Source organism: Orcinus orca, chromosome 14, assembly GCF_937001465.1.
Source record: "Orcinus orca chromosome 14, mOrcOrc1.1, whole genome shotgun sequence".
Lineage (NCBI taxonomy): Eukaryota > Metazoa > Chordata > Mammalia > Artiodactyla > Delphinidae > Orcinus > Orcinus orca.
In genome coordinates, this window is record NC_064572.1 from 59657945 (window position 1) to 59680005 (window position 22061).

Sequence of the window (22061 nt, forward strand, 5' to 3'; positions counted from 1 at the left end):
TACGTAGAACAACTATCAATAATAACGACAGGCTAAAATAACAATGCATGACTTGCCTACTAATACCATCTATTAGATGCGGTTTCTTATTTCTAAAAGCTGAAGGTCTATAAGCAGAACAGCTTCGGAATTAAAAAATGAATTGCCAACACTGTAACCCTAACGTTTCAGAAGGAACAAAGCAAAAACTTGGATTCTAGGAGAGGTTACCCACTACTAACTTATAAGACTGTGACTACTCCAAAGAAGACATACAGATGGCCAAGAAGCACATGAAAAGCTGCTCAACATCACTAATCATTAGAGAAATGCAAATCAAAACTACAATGAGGTATCACCTCACACCAGTTAGAATGGGCATCATCAGAAAATCTACAAACAACAAATGCTGGAGGGCGTGTAGAGAAAAGGGAACCCTATTGCACTGTTGGTGGGAATGTAAATTGATACAGCCACTATGGAGAACAGTATGGAGGTTCCTTAAAAAACTAAAAATAGAAGTACCATATGACCCAGCATGCCACTACTGGGCATATACCCAGAGAAAACCGTAATTCAAAAAGAATTACTACCCCAATGTTCATTGCAGCACTATTTACAATAGCCAGGTCATGGAAGCAACCTAAATGCCCACTGACAGACGAATGGATAAAGAAGATGTGGTACATATATACAATGGAATATTACTCAGCCACAAAAAGGAACAAAATGGGGTCATTCGTAGAGACATGGATGGGTCTAGAGACTGTCATACAGAGTGAAGTAAGTCAGAGAGAGAACAACAAATATCGTATATTAACACATATATGTGGAACCTAGAAAAATGGCACAGATGAACCAGTTTGCAGGGCAGAAATAGAGACACAGATGTAGAGAACAAACTTCTGGACACCAAGGGGGGAAAGTGGCGGGGGGTGGTGATGGTGGTGGGCTGAATTGGGAGACTGGGATTAACATATACACACTAATATGTATAAAATGGGTAACTAATAAGAACGTGCTGTATAAAAAATAAATAAAATTCAAGAAAAAAAAAGACTGTGAGTATACAGTCAGTGTCAATTCCGTAGTGATGCAGTTAATCCAGTATTTAATGTAAAGCATGACTTCTTGAAAGATTTGAAATGCTTTTCTTGAATTTGGGATTTCATTTGAAATATATTATATCCTAAAATAAGAACTACCTACCAGAACACTGAAGTTTAGGTTTTGGCCAATTATTTTAAGGTTCATGCGGTAAATAAATTACAAAGGTTATATTAAAGAAATATGACAGAAACTACAGAGAAATAACTTTGTTGATTAATACACATTCACTGCAGTTCAACAAGCACTGATTGAGTACCCTGCATATACGAAGTTCTTGAGGTACTCTCAGAATGCAAAGATAAGACCCAGTCCTTGCTCTCAAGGAGCTTACTGTCCAGTGGAAAAAACAGCAAGTTAATATAGTTAAATATGTAATATACAGCTAAAGAGCCATGCTTGCAGCAAAACAATTTACTGCTTGTCCACCAAATGCCAAGCATATTTAAGCAAGAAGGCATCATGAACTGAAACAGAGGTACGAGATGTAACTGGGGACAAGTGTCATTCTGACTGAGGACTTAATGGGGTGGCATCTATACCCCAGGCTCAGAGCATGTTTGCTTTGCTGAGGTCATGGTTCTCTGAGCACAAGGTTATAGTGCTACTAAATAGGGACTTGAGATCTTGGTAAATGTACAACTTTTTTTTATGATCTAAAGGCCTCACATCAAGAATTTCTTGCAGGACTTCTCTGGTGGTGCAATGGTTAAGAATCCACCTGCCAATGCAGGGGGCACAGGTTCGAGCCCTGGTCTGGGAAGATCTCACATGCCGCGGAGCAATTAAGCCCATGCACCACAACTACTGAGCCTGTACTCTAGAGCCCATGAGCCACAACTACTGAGCCCGTCTGCCACAACTACTGAAGCCCACGTGCCTAGAGTCCATGCTCTGCAACAAGAGAAGCCACTGCAGTGAGAAGCCCACGCACCGCGATGAAGGGTAGCCCCCACTCGCTGCAACTAGAGAAAGCCGCGTGCAGCAACAAAGACCCAACGCATCCAAAAATAAATGAATTTATCAAAAAAAAGAATTTCTTGCAACTGGTTCTGTTTTCAAAGAAAAAATGTACCAGAAAACCATGTAAAGATATGATAAAAAGTCATTCAATTATTTTTCTATCCTCATGTGCCTTTTCCACCACTCTTTTTACTGTTATTTACAATGCTTTCTTCTGTCTGTAGAGTCTACAAGTTTTGGAGGCAGATGTGAAGTACTAACTCAGTAAATGTGTAATCCTTGTGCGTTTCTTATAAAGATCTAATTGGATCTTCAGATTTCAAAAAAGTGCCTATTCACTTTGTCAAACAACTCTGATTTGTAACTAATTCTGCTCATACCTCTAATGGAATATAACCTTTATAACCAACCAAAATGTTCAGTAAGGTTAATAATTTTAGGATATAACAGAAAAATATACTTACAGCTAAAGAATACTGCTCATTATTTATTTGCAATAATGATATTTAGGCTATTTAAATTCTAAGATAATTGAAATCAGCAAGTATTTAATTATGATTGACTTAAAGGTTCCAATTATTAAAACTGTTCAAGAACAACAAAAAAGTAATAAAGTTAAGCACATGAACTTACTCTGTATACAAATCTTCTATCATTGCAACAATAATAACAATGAGAGACACAGCAAATATCTGACATCCAGAACCAATGAGAGAGGAAAATATCAGCGGGTGACTTGATGGTCTAAATACATCTCCATGCACCTGCTTCCATCCATACTCATCTCCTAGGTCTCTATCCTATATACATATATATGTTGAGAGAAAAGAAAATAATTCAGAATGAAATTAAAATACATAAAATAGGTAAAAATTTACAATTACAGTCGTAAGTTCCCTCACTACAAACTTAAAGGTATTAAAAGGGTTTCAAAATATCAAGAAAAGACATTTGTTCAAATTTAAAATAATTTCTGCCTTAATAACTTATAATGTTAAAGTGCTGTAATATTACTGAGGCTCAGGAAGATGGATCCTGGTTGTACTCAGAGAATCTCAAAGAATGGAAGAAGAAAAGGTCTAGGTGCAAAAAGAAATGGTCAAACTGGGAGAAAAGCCCAATGGCTCTCTGAATGTTACTTTCAGACACTACTCTTGACCTTTACGTCATGACTAAGGCTCACATATGAGTGGGGGCCAGGTGGAGAGCAAAACTGAAGAAGATTAAAACCAGTACTAGAGGGCTTCCCTGGTGGCGCAGTGGTTGGGAGTCCGCTGGCCGATGCGGGGGGCGCAGGTTCGTGCCCCAGTCCGGGAGGATCCCGCGTGCCGCGGAGCGGCTGAGCCCATGGGCCATGGCCACTGGGCCTGTGCGTCCAGAGCCTGTGCTCCACGGCGGGAGAGGCCACAGCAGTGAGAGGCCCGCATACCGCAAAAACAAAACAAAACAAAAAACAAAAAACAGTACTAGATGCCCTAGCAATGCAGAAATCTCCCTTATAGCCTGGAGCCTAAGAAAATACACAGGGAATATATCAAATAGTTAAATATCATTTAACTGTCTATAGCATTTTTTAAAAAGGATTCAATTTTGCCTTTTCAACCCAAGTAAGCAAATATCCAAAACACTGTTTCTTAAGAAATATCAGTCCCTCAAGATAATCTTTGTGGTTTTTTTGGCCTTGGCGGGGGGTGGGGGGGTCCTGGTCAGCTATGTTTGAGAAGCACCAAATATTTCATCTACCCTCTGATACTTCACAATACACATGAGCATATTAAAATTTTAATTTGTTTAACTGTTTTCCAAACTTATTTAATGATGGAGCATATCTACACAGACTAGCCATTAACAACTGAATCACTCTGCTGTACGCTTGAAACCAACACAACATTATAAATTAACCACACTTCAATTAGAAAAAAAAAAAAGAATAGCCATTAACATTCCCTGGCAGTCCAGTGGTTAGGACTCCAAGCTTTCACTGCTGAGGGCACGGGTTCAATCCCTGGTCAAGGACTAAGATCCTGCAAGCCACACTGTGCAGCCAAAAAAATTAAAAACAAAAAAACACCACTTTTCCTCATTTACGACACTGTTCAACAATTTAGTAAAAATAATTTAGAAACAACCCTCCCCTTTGAACCTATTAAACTAAATGTAAATCAATCCTTCCACCTACTCCCTTAATTTTATGCAATACTTAACAGCATTAGAAAGATACCAATACAAGTCTACGACCTCCTAGCTGCAATTCTGAAATCAAAAGCTCTGAAAAGTGAAAAGTCTGCCTCACAAGTTTGACATATCCTTATTTGGTGGCAAATCTTGGAGCGAACTAACAAGAGGTTATTTATACTGTTTATTTATCCCACTTAGGGTGAACATTCATATGTTTTGCTGAAAACACATTAATATATTTGATTATAGGACATGTAATCACGGCACGTAAAAACATTAAAATATTTAATTAGAGACCCCTCATGGAGTTTTCTACCTTCCTAAAACCTGAAAATTCTGAATTCTAAAGCTCATCTGACCTCAGGATTATGGACTTGCTTCCAACATTCAATAACACTAAGTTAAATTATTTTATAAATACAATGTAAAATGTTTGCTTACCATGTCATCCATTTCTTCTTCTTTACTGTACCGGGCATAATCTTTTCTTAAAGTTCTCATTAAAATCATTGAAACTAAGCCCACCAAGAAGATAACCATCATGAAGGAGTTGAATATTGAAAACCAGTGAATCTAAAATAACAGAAAATAAAATATTACTTACTTGAAATACCAGTTACAAAATTCATAGGTTTCATGAGGACAATGGGATGTTAATGCAAAAAAACCCCACAAAAGTCTTCTAAAAACTTTTACATGAAAATCCAAAACTAAGATATACTGGGAAAGAGTAATCAAAGGGATTGGCTTTCTTTCAGCTTTAGATGCATTAAAAGTATGATACTGTTTACACGGATTATCACAATCAACTTTATTGTACAAATAAAATATAATTTGGCCGCATAGAATATGCTATTCAGCATTAGAGAGAAAGAACATGGGTTTTGCAGTCAAACAGGTCTGAATTTTAACACAGGCCCTGACCCCAGTTTTCCTACATCAAAAATGAAGGAAATAATACTATATCGTAAGTGATTTGTATGGTTTAATACATATATAAACTGTATGGCACCATGTCTGGCACAGAGCAGTAAATAATAAATATTAGTTCCCTTCCCTCTAACTAAGCAACTACCTGAAAACGTCTTTAAAATTATAAGACTAGGGCTTCCCTGGTGGCGCAGTGGTTGAGAGTCCGCCTGCCGATACAGGGGACGTGGGTTCGTGCCCCGGTCCGGGAGGATCCCACATGCCGCGGAGCGGCTGGGCCCGTGAGCCATGGCCGCTGAGCCTGCGCGTCCAGAGCCCGTGCTCCGCAACGAGAGAGGCCACAACAGTGAGAGGCCCGCGTACCGCAAAAAAAAAATTATAAGACTAAACCATCATAGCTGCCCACCATGAACTTAGGCCACCTTCCTGAATGACCTGCTTCACTTGCTTCCAGTTCATCCTCTCCACCCTGCCGCCACCATCATGCACTCCTCTCCAAAGCAGCTATCCATGGTACAGAGAACTCTGAGGTACCCCATAGTTTCTCAATGCCCCCAAGGCTCTTGACTTTGATTTTACCCACACATTTGTCACAAAATTATGTCCAGATTCAGCACAGCTGACTTCAACTGTCTGTGGCACTGTCCAATAATTCCTTTATATTTTAATTCCCAAAATTTCCTTATGGATAGTTCCAAAATTTCTCTTCTCTCTCAATTTCATTTATTTTTCCCTTCCTCTCTATTTCCATGCCATCACCTCATACCTGATAGCTCTAATGGCCTCCTAGTTGATGACGTTTATGTTTGGTCTTTCTCCTTCCTTTCAATTTATCCGACAAAAGCTTATCCAGCAAATCTTTCTGAAACATCATGTTCATGTATCACTTCTCTATTCTAAAACTTACAGTGACATTCCCTATTTTCTCACATAACAAACCTAAACTATTTTCCCTAATATTCTGTACCCCTTGTAAGATGGCCACCTCAGCTTAACTAGCCAACCTTTCTTTCCACTGTATCTTATATTCCAATCAGGCCTACCGTTCCTCAATGACCCAAAAGTACAGCTTATTCACTTCCACCTCTGTATCCTTCTCAGAATTTCTTCTCACATGGGACCCACTTCTATCTACCTTTGTAAATTCTATCTACAATTTAAAACCCAACTCAAAACCCCTGTCCTCCATAAAACCTCTCATACACATATTTTAATTATTCACAGATATTCTCCTGCTCTAAACTTCTACAGATACATAGAATATTTAACATGAAGGAGGTACTGTTCTATACAATTAGGATTTTAATTAGATTTTAACTTGGGCTAACATGCTGAGCATGTGCACTAGAGTGAAAAGCAGTACTGGCTGTTATCCACCCTGAGGCTTCAGGCAACTGATAAACTATGGCTTCCCCTGAAAAACAAGGGGCAGTCAACTGCCTCTGCCTCTTCATAAGGTCATTTCTTCCTTCATTCAACAATTTATTTATTAAATACCTATTGAAATTATAAAGGAAATAATGAATGCATTATATTTTGAAATATTTACCAAAAAGGGTTGTATAAATTTAAGTTTATCACAAAAGTATCACTTAAGATTTATAAATGCAGTCTATAATAATAGGCTTTTCCAAAGGTTTGATTTTGTTTCTAATCTGGGAAATTAATGACCCAGAAAAGGACAAGAGAGAAAAAAATTTACATATATATACATATATATATACACACATATATATAAAACTCATATCTCTTTTCAGTCAATTTATCAAATTTTTGAAGAGAAAAAGGTTTATATAGTTACTACTTAGTAATAAGAAAGATACACCCCAAAATGCAAAACTTTCTAGCAAAGCTCTCTATCTTCTAATCTAATATACAAACATTAAACTAATACCGATTATAATGTACTACTAATTAGTTAGTACTAATGTACTAACCTGACATTTTATAATATTCCTTTATCCCCCAAATTATAAAATGTTGCATGATTCTGAAGTTATTAACCAAGGGAAATATTTCTTTAAAACAATAAAGAAATGAGATGTCACAGAGGGGTTACTAACCCTATGAACTGCTGACTCCAGCACCCCTAGTGTTGCTAATCCGAAAGCAGCACCCCAGGTTTGTCATAAATGTTAGAACACTGGAGATTACCTAACTATACCACCAGGGCTGCCTCTTCCTGAGCACCTGCTCTGGAAACACTGAACCAGGTGCTTTATATGCACTGTCAAATGGAATTTCACAACTCTGCAAGGAAGTATAACCCCTGCTTCACTACTGAAAAGAAGCTAAACAACTGAGTCATCTGACCACAGTTACAGTAAATGGCAGAGACAGAGTCTGTATCCAGCTGGGGCTCCTAAGTCTATGTTTGTAGCCACTGTATTAGAAACAATCCCAACTCTTACACAGTAGATCCCATCCACTCCTGCCTACTCAAGGAAAATGCTTCAGTAATTCTCCCCAATCTCCTGAATCATCAGTTTTGTACTCTCTACTGAACCCCATCAACATAACAAACATATTTTTCTTACATTTCAAAAAAAAAAAAAAAAAAAACCCAAAAAACGAACCCCCACCCCCTTCCTGATTCCATCTTTCCTACCGGCTACTACACCATTTCTGCACTCCCTTTAGTAGCAAACTTGCTGCCTCCAATTCCTCTCCTCCCATTCTCTCTTAGACCAGCTCTGTTGAGATTTTGCCCCACCACTACACCAAACCTGCTCTTTGTCAAGTTCAGTGATGACCCCAGATGAATCAACACGTACTTTCAGTACTCATCTTACCTGACCCATCAGCAGCAATTCAGAACTAATCTTTCTATCCTCGGTGACAGACTTCCCTCTCTTGGCTTCCAAGATACCACACAATCTTTTTTTTGCCCCATACCTTACCAATATCTCCTCAGGGCCCTTAGCTGGTTTCTCCTTTTCTCCCTGAACTTATACTACTGCTCCCAGGGCTCAGTCCTTAGTCCTCTTCTACCCATACATACTCTTCCTTGGTATTGCACTCAGTCTCGCAGCTTTAAATACTATTTATATGCCAATGGCTACAAAATTTGTAGGCCTCTCTTTTGAACTCCAGATGATATATCCAACTAGCTGGTCATTATCTCTGGATATCTTACAGACACTTCAAAACCACCATGTCCCAAACTGTACTCTGATCTTCCCCTCCAACTCTCCAAATACAGCTTTTCCACCCCACTGACAGCAGTTCCACTCTGATAGATGCTCAGGCCAAAAACTGTGGAGTCTTTCTCAAACTTTCTTTATCTTTCTATCCATCAGGAAATCATGCTGGCTCTACCTTCAAAATACGTTCACAATCTGGCGTCTTCTCGCCACCTCCACTGCTATGCCTTGGTCTGAGCCACATTTACTTCTTATCTGCATTAATGCGACAGCCTCTCCAGTGGTAACCCTGCTACTCCCCGTTTCCCACACCACCCATTTTCAACATCACAACCTGAAAGACCCTTTTTAAGAAGAGGTCAGATCTGCCGTTACCCTGCTGAAAACACTATCCTGCCCCCTTTGCACTCCAAGTCCTTAAAGTGGCCATGGATGATCTGGCTCCTGCTGCCTCTCTGACTTCCTCTCCTACTTCTCGTCCCCTTGCTCTGCTCCAGCCATATGGGCCTCCTTGCTATTCCTCAAGCACACCAAGCATGTTCCCACCTAACAGGCCTTTCCATGGTGGTCCTTCTGCCTGGAATACTCTTTCTCCAGATGGCCACATTCCTTATTTCCTTCAACTCCTTTAAGCTTCTGCTCAGAAGTCCATCTCAGAGGCTTACCCTGTCCTCCATACTCAAAACTACAACTTGCTCTATCCACAGCACTCTTACCCAACTGCTCTTTTTTATTTTTCCATGTACACATTTTTCAACATACTATACATTTTAGTTATTATGTTTACTGCATGTCTCCCCCACTAGTATGTAAGTTCCAAGAGGGCATGGATCTTTGACATTCATTCTCTAATGTATTCCACTTACTGAGCACAGTGCCTGACACACAGCAAGTGCTCGATTAATATTTGTTTTAAAAATATATATGGTAAAAAAATATATATATATGGTATACAGTTCTACTAGTGAAAATGCCAAAAGGCAGCCTTTCCATCAAGTTGTCACTACCCCATGAGACTAGAAGCAAGTAGACCCAGGTGTTCTGGTAGGGAATGTCAGTTGGAAGCCCTCATATTCTCAAATGCTACTTAAAGTTGAAGTTATTTGTGCCTATATCTTTAAATGGACTACCATGTTCAGGACTGCCTGAGCGCTAAATCTGAGGAAAAGCCCTGGGAGGGTGGGGGAGGGAATCATAGCTCCAGGAGTAGCGCACTAAATCTTTCAGTAGGGGCTAAACCTCAAAGAGCTTCATTTTTTTCTCCTAGGACCCTGTGGAAGATTAGAAGTAGTAACAGGTTCTGGTGGAGTCTAAAGGTGGAAACTGGCTGCAATGATATAACTCTGAGACAAAAAAAACTTATAAGCCATCTCAAAAATTGGTGACTCATAAACTTCAGGATTTCAGTCCAAAAGATAGAAGAGGCAAGTCAGGAAGAAAGTCAGAAGAATGGATATATCCCCTTATACCTTGTAGTTTTTTCAGGTCCATCCTTGAAGGAGTTGAACAACCAAAATAAAATCTGTTTTTTGCTAAAAATAACCAAAGCTATCTGTACAAAACCAGCAGCAATGCCACTAGACTAAGGATCTGAGATCCAGTGTATACCTGCAGGTGCGGGGGTGGGAGGCATCTTTCCATTCTTGGTGTTTCTTTGTATGTGGAAGGATTTCCCCTGGCAGAAACTCCTGGTATCACTCCACTCTTGTATTCATTCCTCCCTGGAGGATGCATACATTCTGCTCTGTTTCTCCACACTGTAATTTTTACACACACAGGCACCCAGGGAGGAAAACTTGAAACAGTCCAGCACTGTCTGAGTGTAGTAAGTTTCTCCAATTCTGAGTTTCAATATTAAGAAGCCCACTTGACCACAGTTACAGCCACATTCTCCAGTATTAGCCTCATTAGCAATAAAAGTGGTATCTTGGCTTCCCATATGCTGTATTCTTCCTTGTGTATCTCTTCATTGGTTTAAACCAGGCATGATGAAGGGAGCTTTTGACTGCTCCTCTAAAACTCTCTATCACTCTTATGACTCTGAGCTCACATCTGAAATCAGCCTTCGTTAAATCTTTGAGATCCACAACCCTAGCCCAGTGCCCTATACGTGGCAGATGCTCATTGTTTAACTGACTGAAGCACATACTGAACGTCTTAAAATACACAATTTACCTACCCTGTGTTGAAAAAAGGATGGATCAAGGTATTTGTCAAATCGATCTTCAAATTTTACATCTGACTTTTTCCATTTTACCTGAAAAAAATTTTCTTCATTTGAAAATCAAAGCCAGTAAACAATAATCTGATAAAAAAAACTCTGAGCAAAATTTGAAAAGATTTACACACTTAGAATAAGATACTAGAGAAATAGTAGAAAGTTACTACCAATTTGAGAAGTTGAAATACATGATTAAAAAAACTAGCCAACTTTCCTCTCTGTGTATTAACAAAACTTATGACTTAGAGGGATCATTTCAGTTTTCAAGGACTATTAACTGTTGCTGACTTACATTCTCTGACCTCATAAATGTGATAACAACTCAATTAAACAGACCAAATAAAATAAGAATCTGTACATCTTTGACTTTAGATTGCATTAGTTTTATTACAATGATGTTTCTTTATAAGTACGGTTATGCAAATATTATTTGCCCTAGGTACATATGCCCAAAGCTTGAAAAACTTTCAAAACTGTCTACCAGCAATGGATTCATTCCAGTTACCTGGAAAAAAACTACTGAAAAGAGAGGCTACCTACGTCGGATTTCTCTTCTTTCCACTACTTTTAATCCTAACAGAATTAACTTGACAGTTGCAAGGGGCTCTGACAAGCTCTTACTCTGCAGGAGTATCTTATTCCACCTGATAAAGCAAAATATGGTAAACTATACTCATCCAGAAATTTTCAACATGGCATCATCTCTTAATCTTCAACAGTAAAAAGGAAAGAGAAACAAGGAGTAATGTAATCTAAAAAGTAACCATGAAAACACATGGCTGGGTTAGCTAACTGCCCAGTTATAATGGTAAAGTTTGCTGAAGCAAATGGAAGGTCCTGCCAATGCATAACAGGTATCTAATACTACAGACCTTAAGTAAACCTCCCTGCTTTTAGGAGGCTTACTTACATACATTAATAATATTCTGTTGCATCCCATTTCAAGCTACAATTTCAATTACTAAAGTTGTAAAACATACTTAATTGTTGATATTAAGTGACAAATACTGCTTCCTGTATACAATTATTTTAATACTTACCGAATATGACATCTGGATTTTAGTATTGGGAACCAGTTTCACTTTTCCTTCACTAGTTAGATTAACATCAACAATTCGATTTCCATTAAAACCTATTTCAAGTTTTTTATAGGTCCAAAGATAGTAATCTTCCCCATTTTCATCTGCTTCACCAACAATACCTTCAAAAGAAATAACACTTCACACAAGGTATGTAATATCACTTAGTATTTAAAATACATTAGAAGCTAAAAGCTCATTAAAAAAGATTTTTATAAAAAAGCAATACTACCATTATTCCTCATGGTTAGAACAATGAAAAGGTACCGGCTGGACTTCTCTTTGTTAACTACTTGGCAAACACAAAACTATTTTCACACCATGGTAAAAAAAGTGATGCACAGCTCAGCATAACCTATCACTAATTTGATCCTCAAAGTTCATGCTCTGTCATTAGTATCACCTTCATTGTAATAATCATGACTGTGTAGTTTATATTCCTTAGTATCTCAAAATTTCAGGGAGCACTATATCACTATCTGGCAAGGTTCTCAGTTTCGAGCTCAAACTAAAATTAAAACCAAGGTCTCCAGAGGTCTAGTCCAGTACTTTCTCTAATAACCTATGATCAACCCATTCCTAGTAAGCTGCACATATGTGTATAGTGGGTACCAAAACTTAAAACGCCTCCCCTTTATACCTCAAGCATTGGACTTATCCCTGGGAATTCAACAAAATGAAAGGAGAGTTGAAAATAAATGGTAATGAGGCAAAAGTTAAAATGATCATTTTGATCACAATTTGGGATACTGAAGGAGAAGACTCAAACAAGGGAGTAGGTAGTACCTGAGGATGTCTCTCTCGTGCCCTCATACTGTCAGCTATTTATCCAATGTTCCCTACCCAAGCCTATATATTCATTAGCACCTTAGGCTCTAAAAGTTACTCCTTGGGCCTTCCCTCTACGGTCAGTGCAACTCATGAAAAGCATTAGTGGGAAAAAAATGATCATTTCTTATTAAGAATTATTTGCTTATTAACCAAAGTTGTTCTAATTCGTACAAGTTCAAGGAATACAGTTTCACTTTGTTTGAGGTTGTAGAGGGATAATAAAATCCTTCTAATTTTAATTTCACCAAAGTTTATTTACCCATCTACTCTGAAAACTCTGAGGGTGGAGACATAATTATACCAAATAGGAAACTATTCTCTCTAAATGACATTTAAAAGACTCTGAAACCTTTATCCCAAGAAAAGCCAGATAAAGATTTTTTTCTGACAGGGTTTCCCATGGTTCAGACATTCTAGGACATCCAAAAGTATCTGTCCTAAACATGGCAGAAACCCAGAGCTAAAAAAGATTTATGTTAAGACAGGAAAGCACCGCTGCCATGTTGCTTATGGAGGCCCACAGAAATGACGGAAAAAACCTAAGGTTCTAGACATGAAACGCATAAGCAATGCAAAAGACCTGCTCTCTCACCAAAAAAAGAGAAAACCCAGATTAATGTGGGTTCTCCTAAAACTACAGGCTCAGAAGTCTTCAGCGAATATTCAGCATATCTTCCTACTACCCTCAGAGCCAATCACAGAAATGTCTGTTATACTAATTACAGTCATTTACATGAAATGCTTACTATTTATACCTAATTAACATGTAACACAGTAATGACGATGCATACAATTATATCTTGATATTAACTTTCTTATAAATTCCATCTTAGTACCATATTAAACTCTGGGCTGATATGTTCAGTCTTTCAGTTTGCTGTTCATGAATACAGTAGTCTGCTAATAACTTTAAGAATTAGAATATTAATTATATGTTATTTATATATAAGAACAAGTGTCCAAAGACCAAAAAACAAAAACAACAACAACAAGCCATTAAGAGAAAAATGTGATCAAACATGCTGGCTGTGATAGCTGGCTTTGCTTTGCATATTAAGTAATTTAATCAAGCCCAGCACAAACAATGTTTGGATTATGAATAAGTTGGTATTAACTACTGCATTGTTCTTCTCCATTAACACAGATGAACAAGGACATAAAACATAAAAAAGTTTTTAAAATTTTAAACATAATAGACTTTTGGAAAATAACATAGGAACTAGCAAAACAAGTCATTCAGGAGACTATTATATCTAAAAACCATACTACCACAGTCCCACATGAGAGAAAGCCAGAATATAACTTTAAGATCCTATTCAGTCCCTTTCATTGTTATTTGATAAAATAAGTCAAAATAAGATGTGAGAAAAATGGAGAGAGGGGGAATATTTTGGATTGTTCAAAGCACCTTTTGACCTCTTGAATATGAAAAGTTACACTGTATAAAAGTTATATTTTCAGGGATTTTCATGTAAAGTTTGGCAATGTCAAAAACCCTTCAAGTAACAGGAAACCATAAAATTGATGTTAAAATCATTCTGTGGAAAACAGTGAAAACACATTTATTGATTCAGTGTACAATCACCTGAATAGTCATTACATAAATCTTGCTTATTATGCAAATATTCCCCAAACTTTAAAAATAACATACAATACTTACCCCATATTGGTAAGTCATCTATGTACATCTGGTACCAGTAGTGATTTTTGATAGCATACACAAATGCATCTCTCTTTTCTTTATCTAAGTCAATTTCACAGTAAGTGGCTGGCATCATATCATCTGCATAAAATAAAAATTGCAAATCAGTACGCTCATTTGCAAAATAGTTACAGGAAGAATAACACACAAAAAAGCCAACATTTCCTGAAGTTAAAATTTCTACTCATAATAGTTGAATCTCGGTGATATATATATATGGATTCAGTATACAATTCTTTTCCTTTTTTGTGTATGTTTAAGATTGCTCACAATAAAAGAATTTTAATCATCTTTACTTTCAAAGATTATCTCACTAAGTGAAGAAAGAATCTCTTATATAAAGAAAATTATACAGAACATTTACAAAGTAACTTTAAAATGAATAAACTGATTTAAAAACAGAAATGAAAAAGCTTAAAACACATAGGAAAGTTTTCACTTCATACAAAAACTCAAGAATATGATCTTAAATAGAGCTAACAATTTCTAGCTATGAGATCTCTGAGATAAATATTCATTTGAACATTCTTGGAAGTGCAAGTCACTGGAGGCCACAGATTCTAAGAGGAATCCCAGTGACTCTTCATAATTCAGAAGATTAAAAGGCAAACCTCTATCTAGCAGGCATCACTGTTTATAAATTACCCAAAAGTTCCCTGGAGATGAGTCATTTCCACTCTTGACTGCTTTTAAAAATACTCCTATCTGAAAATAATATTCAGATGGTCTCTAACTTATAAACCTTTCAAAAATGTGCTTAGGATCATTAGTTTCTAAATAAAACAAAGCAAAATCTGAAAAGCACTCTAGATGTCCATCAAAAGGACTGAACTGTTTTTGTATGTTACTTAAGCAACTAGGAAAAAAAAAAGAGAAATCAATCTTAACAACAACAATGAAAAGCACAGATGCTTAAGTTCTCCTGTACTAATAATACTGGTTATTTAAAACATGAAATACAACTTCCTCCAAGAAACAATGTTAAATTTCCCAAATGTTCATTAAAACAACTTAAATATAAATTGCAGCCAAACTATAATTAAAAGCCATCTATAATGTTGTTTCTACGAGAAATAACAATCTGACGTATAACTCCAGACACCACCACGTTTCCCCAGTTCTCAACAGAGAGAATAGCTTATTATTGCTCAGCCCAGAGTGGACACCCCAAAACTACAAAACCAAAGATGGCAGGAAACACTGAAGTCCCATGAAAGAGGGACAGGGAAATTCTCTATCCCAGTGGGAGAAGAAAACTGCTTTGTATCCAACAACAATGGCTTCCACACATATTTTCTTTCTACCCAGGCCATTTTTAGGCAGCAAGAAATTTAGGGTTTTCATAATGGCAAAAACTGAGGCTGAGCAGAGGAGAAGGCAGGGAGAATTAAGAGAGAGATTACTACAAAGGATGCCTACAGCAGGAGCTAGAACTGGCAACAGGAAATTATAGCTACAGAGGAGAGAGCAAGAACCAAAGGAAGGTCCAGGTTGAGCAGCAACGAATGGCCACAGTGGCGTGGGAGAACTCACAGCTACCTCTGCGAAGCCACCAAACTCCTTGCTGTCACAATCAGACATTCACTGATAACTGTCATTAATAATACAGCAGTTTCCTGTATGAAGTTCTGAGATATGCAATATGACATTTACCCGTTCCTTACAGTCTGAACTTTAGTTCAACTCTCTCTTTCCCCACTCTCCACCATCCTCTCTCCCTATACTCTAACCAGACTCAGCCACCTGCAGTTCGCACACACCTTGTGCTCCCTTGGCCGCTGGGTTTGTTGTTTGTGCAGTAAACCCCACCTCACATGTCCATCCTAAAATCTTTCCCATGCCTTACCCTGTCCCCCAGAGTAATCCCTGATTCCCCAACCCTCACTCCTCTCACCACACAGCCTGCCCCCTTCACTGAAGTCCCATGGCTTTCTCTCCATATCTCCTATGGCACCTAGGCCTACACCGCGCACAACCTCACAACAGTATCTTAGCTCCTCAAAAAGACCATTAGGTCTTGAGAGCTATGTCTATAACTGATCATAAACTTTTTGGCTCCAGCTATGCCTGTTTCAGTACGCTGCACAGAGCAGGCATTAAACAAATAAAATATTTTAACAAATTTTAAGAGCATAATTTTCCATTTATTTGGCAAAGGAAGTCACTAAGTACATCAGAGTATGCACATATACATGCATCTGTGTGTGAATGGTGTGTGTGTCTGTGTGTAAGGACAAAATGCCAATATAAACAAATGAAATTTTTGAGCTGAGTATCTCAGAAGGATTGACAAAGAAGTCTTGAAGAATATCTTTCACTAATACAAAACCTAGAAAAGAAATGTTGTGGTAAAAGAGAAAACATCATTATGGAAGGCTATAATAAGGGCCTGGGTTGGTCATATTTTAATGAAATTCCTCTTGCAGGCATGTAAGCAAATACAAACATCACAAATAATTAAAGAGCCTGGTTGCTCAACTGAAAAAGCACTTCTCTCAGGAGGGAGCCGCTTTGAAGATAACGAATGTAAGTGCCTGAGTATACCAAATCACCACTCAGCATTCTACATGACTGGAAAACGATCTGAAAATCTATTACCACAAATCACTACTTTAAAATTACAATAGGGCATACCCTTCTCACAGGAAATACACACCTATGAATCCTGAAGGGGATGCAATTAATATCTTACCAGTGCAAATACTTTTTATGAGGGAAAAAAGAAGAAAACCAAAGTTATAAAGTGGCAAATGTCAATACTGATTTTTCAAACAGAAAGCAAGGGTAGATTCTGGAAACAACATGCCAATAAGTCTGTCATCAATTCTCAACAACACTCCAGACTAACAACTGAATAGACAGTGAAAGCACTGAAAAAAGAATGTGACAATTATTCATGAGTTCTCTAAGAACATATCATGCCTTACTTTGTTTAGTTTCTCTTTTAACAGCATTACTGAACTGGAAAATCAGAAATACTCTACCTCAAATTCAGCAGCACTTAGCAAAGTTTCTCATGAAGTCACTATAGACAAACTACAGAGAAATGGGCAGAAACTTGGGTTTTAGTCTGGGTTCCACTACTTACTAGCTCTGTGAATAAAAGCAAGTCACTTAACCTCTGAGAACCTCAGGTCCCTCAACTGTAAAACAGATAACATCTATGCTATCTCCTTCCCAGAGTTGTTTTAAGGACGAAAAGTGCCAATATATTCAGTGTTAAGTTTTCTTGAGCCACACACCCCTTTGAGAATCCAATGGAAGTGATATCTCCCTTGCCCTCCCAAAATGCACAATCACTCAAAATTAAGGGTACAATTCCAGAGGTCCACAGACCCCTGACACCAGAGCTTCTGGTTCAACTCTGTATACCCAGAGTCTTCCACAGGGCTCTGGAATACAGTAAGCTCTCAAAACTGCTGAATGAACTTTTTACAGGACTGGAAAAACTGGCATATTCACCATTAATTAATCAACCATCTACATAAACCAATATTGATTAACTGACCAAACTGGCTGGCAGTATAAACTGTACAATTTTTTTTCTAGATGGCTATTTGGCAACACGTATCAAGAACTGCCTTAAAAATGATTATACCCTTTGATTCAGTAATTCTACTTCTAACAATTTAACCTAATGAAACATTCATAGATGCATTAAAATACTTATGTGCTAGTATAGCTAAATGCATTCTTATTTCTAACAGAAAAAAAAAGCAAAAGCAAGGAAGAAAAGGAAGAAAGAAGAAAACAATGAATATCTTGTCATTGGGAAATGGGGAGAAATTACAATATCAAGTTATAGAATACTATATAAATATATTTTAAACAGAGTAATTAACAATATGAGGACAAGCTGATAAGATGTTGTGGAAAAAAAAGAAGAGTAAAAACTAATTTATACATAACTTATTAAACGAGCCAGCAAGTGCTTAGAATGGTATCTGGTACATAATAAACACTATACAAGTGTTCATTAAATACATTTTTAAAAATCATATATGGAACATGAACCCAATATTTAAACATTTTAAATAATGTGGATGAATGTAAAGATGGTCAGAAAGAAAGAAGAAACTGTTACTGGTATTTATATCCAGGTGATTTTTATATTCTTTACACTTCTCTGTAGTTTCTAAATTTTGTACATTGATCCTATATCACTGTTAAAATCAGAAAAAATATATATACATAACAAAAGACAGATGTCAATCTGAAAAGAAAACAAAAAAAAGGCAGATGTCAATCTGAAAAGAACAATGTTAGCAATGGTTTAAATAAGAACTTATAAAAAGAGCATGCTTATCAAATTTGCAGTTAGCACAAAGTTTAAAAAATTGCTAATACCAAGAATTCAAAATATCTAGAGTCAAGATTCAATACAAGATTCAAATTATTTGGTCCAGCTAAAACACTTCAGTTGAAACCAATAGGACAAAATACTGCATCAGGTTCCCAGACTTCCGATTAAACAAGGCAGATTAACCACAAGTGTCTTTTACCTCCTGAAACTCCATTAAAATGTCAATAAAGGAATAAAAAGGATGTAGGCACACAAGGACAAAAAGAGGAGAAGACAGTGAGAAAAGATTTCAATCAATGTTGGGGAAATGGAAGACGGTGAATGACTAATAAGGCAGAGGAAACCGTAACAGAAGGGACAACAGGATTGTTGTCACAGAACACAGGAGACACTCAGAACTTGGAGGCACCACAGAAGTTGAAAGGTAGAGGAGAGATAGATGTAGGGCTGAACACACAGGGGAACTGTATAAAAATATGTTTATGGAGGGGTTGGATGCCTAGGTCCCCTCCTGCACCCATCACACAGCTAGATGAATAATCTCCTCAACTTCCCCGCTGCAGACCAGAGGCACTTTCCCCTAGAGAACTCAGCGGAGAGGCTCCAGAATCAGGAAGAGCAGGAATAGTAGAATCCAGGGACTGGAAACAGGGTGGGGTTCACCTTAAGCAAAAATCTTCGTTCGGGCTGAATGAAAAGAACTGCCACCTCCCAAGCCCTTTCCCCACCCTTTGGCAATCAAGCTTAACTACCCAGCCAGATATCTGGAGGGAAATACCGCATAGTAGTTAAAAGCTCAAACTCTTAACGCTAGGCTGCCTGGGTTCAAATCCTCACTCCGCCACTTTCCATCTGTGAATCCTTAGACAAGGTTACTTAGCCTCTGGGTCCCAACTTCCTCATCTGAAAAATAGGTATAATACACCTCCATAAGCTTATTTCGAGGATGAAAACAGACGAGACTGAGAATCACTGAACTAGAAATACATATGGCTCTAAGCAGCCCTTGGCATATCTACATAACTGCAGTACTCTCAACTTACCATTTCACTCTAGAGAAGTAGAAGAAATACTAACAAAATAATTTCACCCCTCTGTTAAGTTGGAATACTCAAGGAAGAGAAAATTCAAGGGAAGATCAATAAAATAAATGGGAGGAAGGAATCCTCTAGAAGTCAACTTTTCAACAATTAATATCCTTCATTATACTGCAAGAATTCTCAAATGAGATGGAAGGGACTGGGTGGTGACCTCCCCTGCTTAGGAATTACTATTCCAGATCACCTAATGATCATAATGAACCAATTATAATAAAGAACAAGTAGGCACAAACTAGGTGCTAGACAATTTATTAAGAGCTCACCATGTCTTAATAGCTAAGGATGCAACAGTGAACAAGAATGCAACTGTCCCTGCCCCAGTGGAAGTAACTAAATTACCCAGCAGGCTAGTGCAGCAGCTTGAGGATAAATCAAATCCTACACTCAATAAACTAATTTAACATTTCATAATTGCTAATACAAAATCAAGTTGGAAGCACAGACACACACTATGTGCTATTAGTATTCATAACAATAACCATTTCTTGAATGTAAACTATCAGGAACTTTGATAAATGATGTACATGCACTATCTCATTTAAACATGACAATTCTACCAAGTGGATATTATTTCCCTCATTTCATAGATGAGGACAATGAGATCAAAGAGACTGAATACTTTGTCCAGGACTACATAGGTAGGCAGAGGCAGAGCTGAGATGCATCAAGTCTCTCTGACTCTAAAACACGTGTTCTTTCCACTCCACAATGGCAATATTCCAGGGGGTACCCTTGAAAATTATAGGGTAATGATTTCAGGTCTGGTTGAAAGATATCCAATTTAAGTTTGCCCTTTTCATTTAATTTTGTCTAAATGTTCTCAATGCAGCATTTTGTCTAGTGATAGTATAAAAACATTTAGGAAGAAAAAAACAAAGTTGTGCATAAAACCTCAAAAGGGAGCTTTTGAGGCATCCTACATTAGACTCAAAACTATTGCTAGTTCCCTATAATAGTCTATTTAGTGACTTTCATTTTACAAAACCATACTAATCCATTTAGCCTGACAGAATCCACTAGGTTAAAAAAAAAAAAAGTTGTGTGTTTGTGTGTATGCACATATTTAAGTGCGTATGTATATGTATAGTTTTTCCTAGTTTCACAATATTTCCAAAATTTTATTTTCTTACTTGAATATGCCTTCAGAAGAACCTTTAAAAATCAAATACTTAAGGGATGAAAGATTAACAATATAAATATTTCTACAGTTTACACAGGGACAGAGGGTTCATGTTTCCACACAGCATTAGTATGCTGTGATACGCCTTGGGTAACTCATCTTTCGGCCTCCCTAACAGGAAATCAGATGACACAATCGCTAAGGTGCATCCCACCTTTAAAATTTTACGATACTATAAAGAACAACCAGGAAACCTCACAAAACACTTTTCAAAGCACAATCAACTTTATCTTTGAACGGGGTAATCAAGGGTCTACAACAGAAAGAGAAATCTAATCAGCATTTACTACTGCATCTGGACCACTTAACGTGGCAGCTCCTTTAGCAGCATATCCATGATGGAGTGTAGAGTTGACAAGACTCCAAGGAACCGCCGACTCTTAGGGAGTAACATCTGGCCAGTTCTGATTCTTTTCATCTAAAGGTGTTTAGTCTGAAAGGAAAATAAATCCCACTTTTATAGCCCATGAAAACCATACCCCTCTATCTAAATAATCTTTCCATCTCAGCCTCAAGAAACTAATAAAAGAATGGTTAAGACAGCTGAATGAGTACTCTTCTTTAGTAAATAAGAGTGAGGATTGCAACAAGTGATGAAATCTGTCCATAGCAGCAAAGTAGGACTTGGGGTTTTTGCCTGTTTTCTCTCTGGTTCCTTTTTAATAAACTAGAAATGTGTACCAAATATGGAAAAGGAGAGAGTATGTGAATAAATGTAGTATTGAGGTTCCCAAAGATCACATACTCTAGTCTAACTTTTCTCCTTACCTGTAATTAAATATTTAAATTACCTCATTAAATTAAAACAAGCCTCAGGGCATGTTTACAATAATTCATGAAGTTATAAGCCATGCCACTGTGGTTTAAATTTACAACTTAATTTTATAATTAAGCCCCAAGAAATAATACATGGGAAAAAAATGTAAATATGTATACCTATTTTCAACAACAGTAAGAAAAAAAATCCTAAAAACAAGAATAGAATTTAACAAATCAAAATTAAACATTATCTTCAAAATATTATCTTTAAAATATCTCATTTCACATTCTCCTCCCAAAAGCCTAAAAATATCAGAGGTCAGTTACTATTCATTTTATACATGTAGACAATGAAGTCAAAACTGGAGTAAACAACTTTACTAAAATCAATAGAGTAAAAGAAATAGAATTGAAATTCAAAGCTTCTGATTATAAGATCCATGCTCTATTCAAAAATCAAGACACCTGGGGCTTCCCTGGTGGCGCAGTGGTTGAGAGTCCGCCTGCCAATGCAGGGGACACGGGTTTGTGCCCCGGTCCGGGAAGATCCCACATGCTGCGGAGCGGCTGGGCCCGTGAGCCATGG

The 22061-nt window shown here is 37.4% G+C and overlaps 1 protein-coding gene across 1 annotated transcript in view; it reads right to left on the reverse strand.

Moving 5' to 3' along the window:
• TM9SF3 (transmembrane 9 superfamily member 3) overlaps positions 1–22061 on the reverse strand; it is a 76625-nt gene that overhangs the window by 43697 nt on the left and 10867 nt on the right. The window contains exons 3-7 of the mRNA XM_004268392.3: positions 14092–14214; positions 11562–11722; positions 10480–10557; positions 4669–4800; positions 2683–2849 (exon numbers count right to left, since the gene is read on the reverse strand). Coding sequence (XP_004268440.1) covers positions 2683–2849; positions 4669–4800; positions 10480–10557; positions 11562–11722; positions 14092–14214 — 661 coding nt within the window. The remainder of the gene's footprint in view (positions 1–2682; positions 2850–4668; positions 4801–10479; positions 10558–11561; positions 11723–14091; positions 14215–22061) is intronic.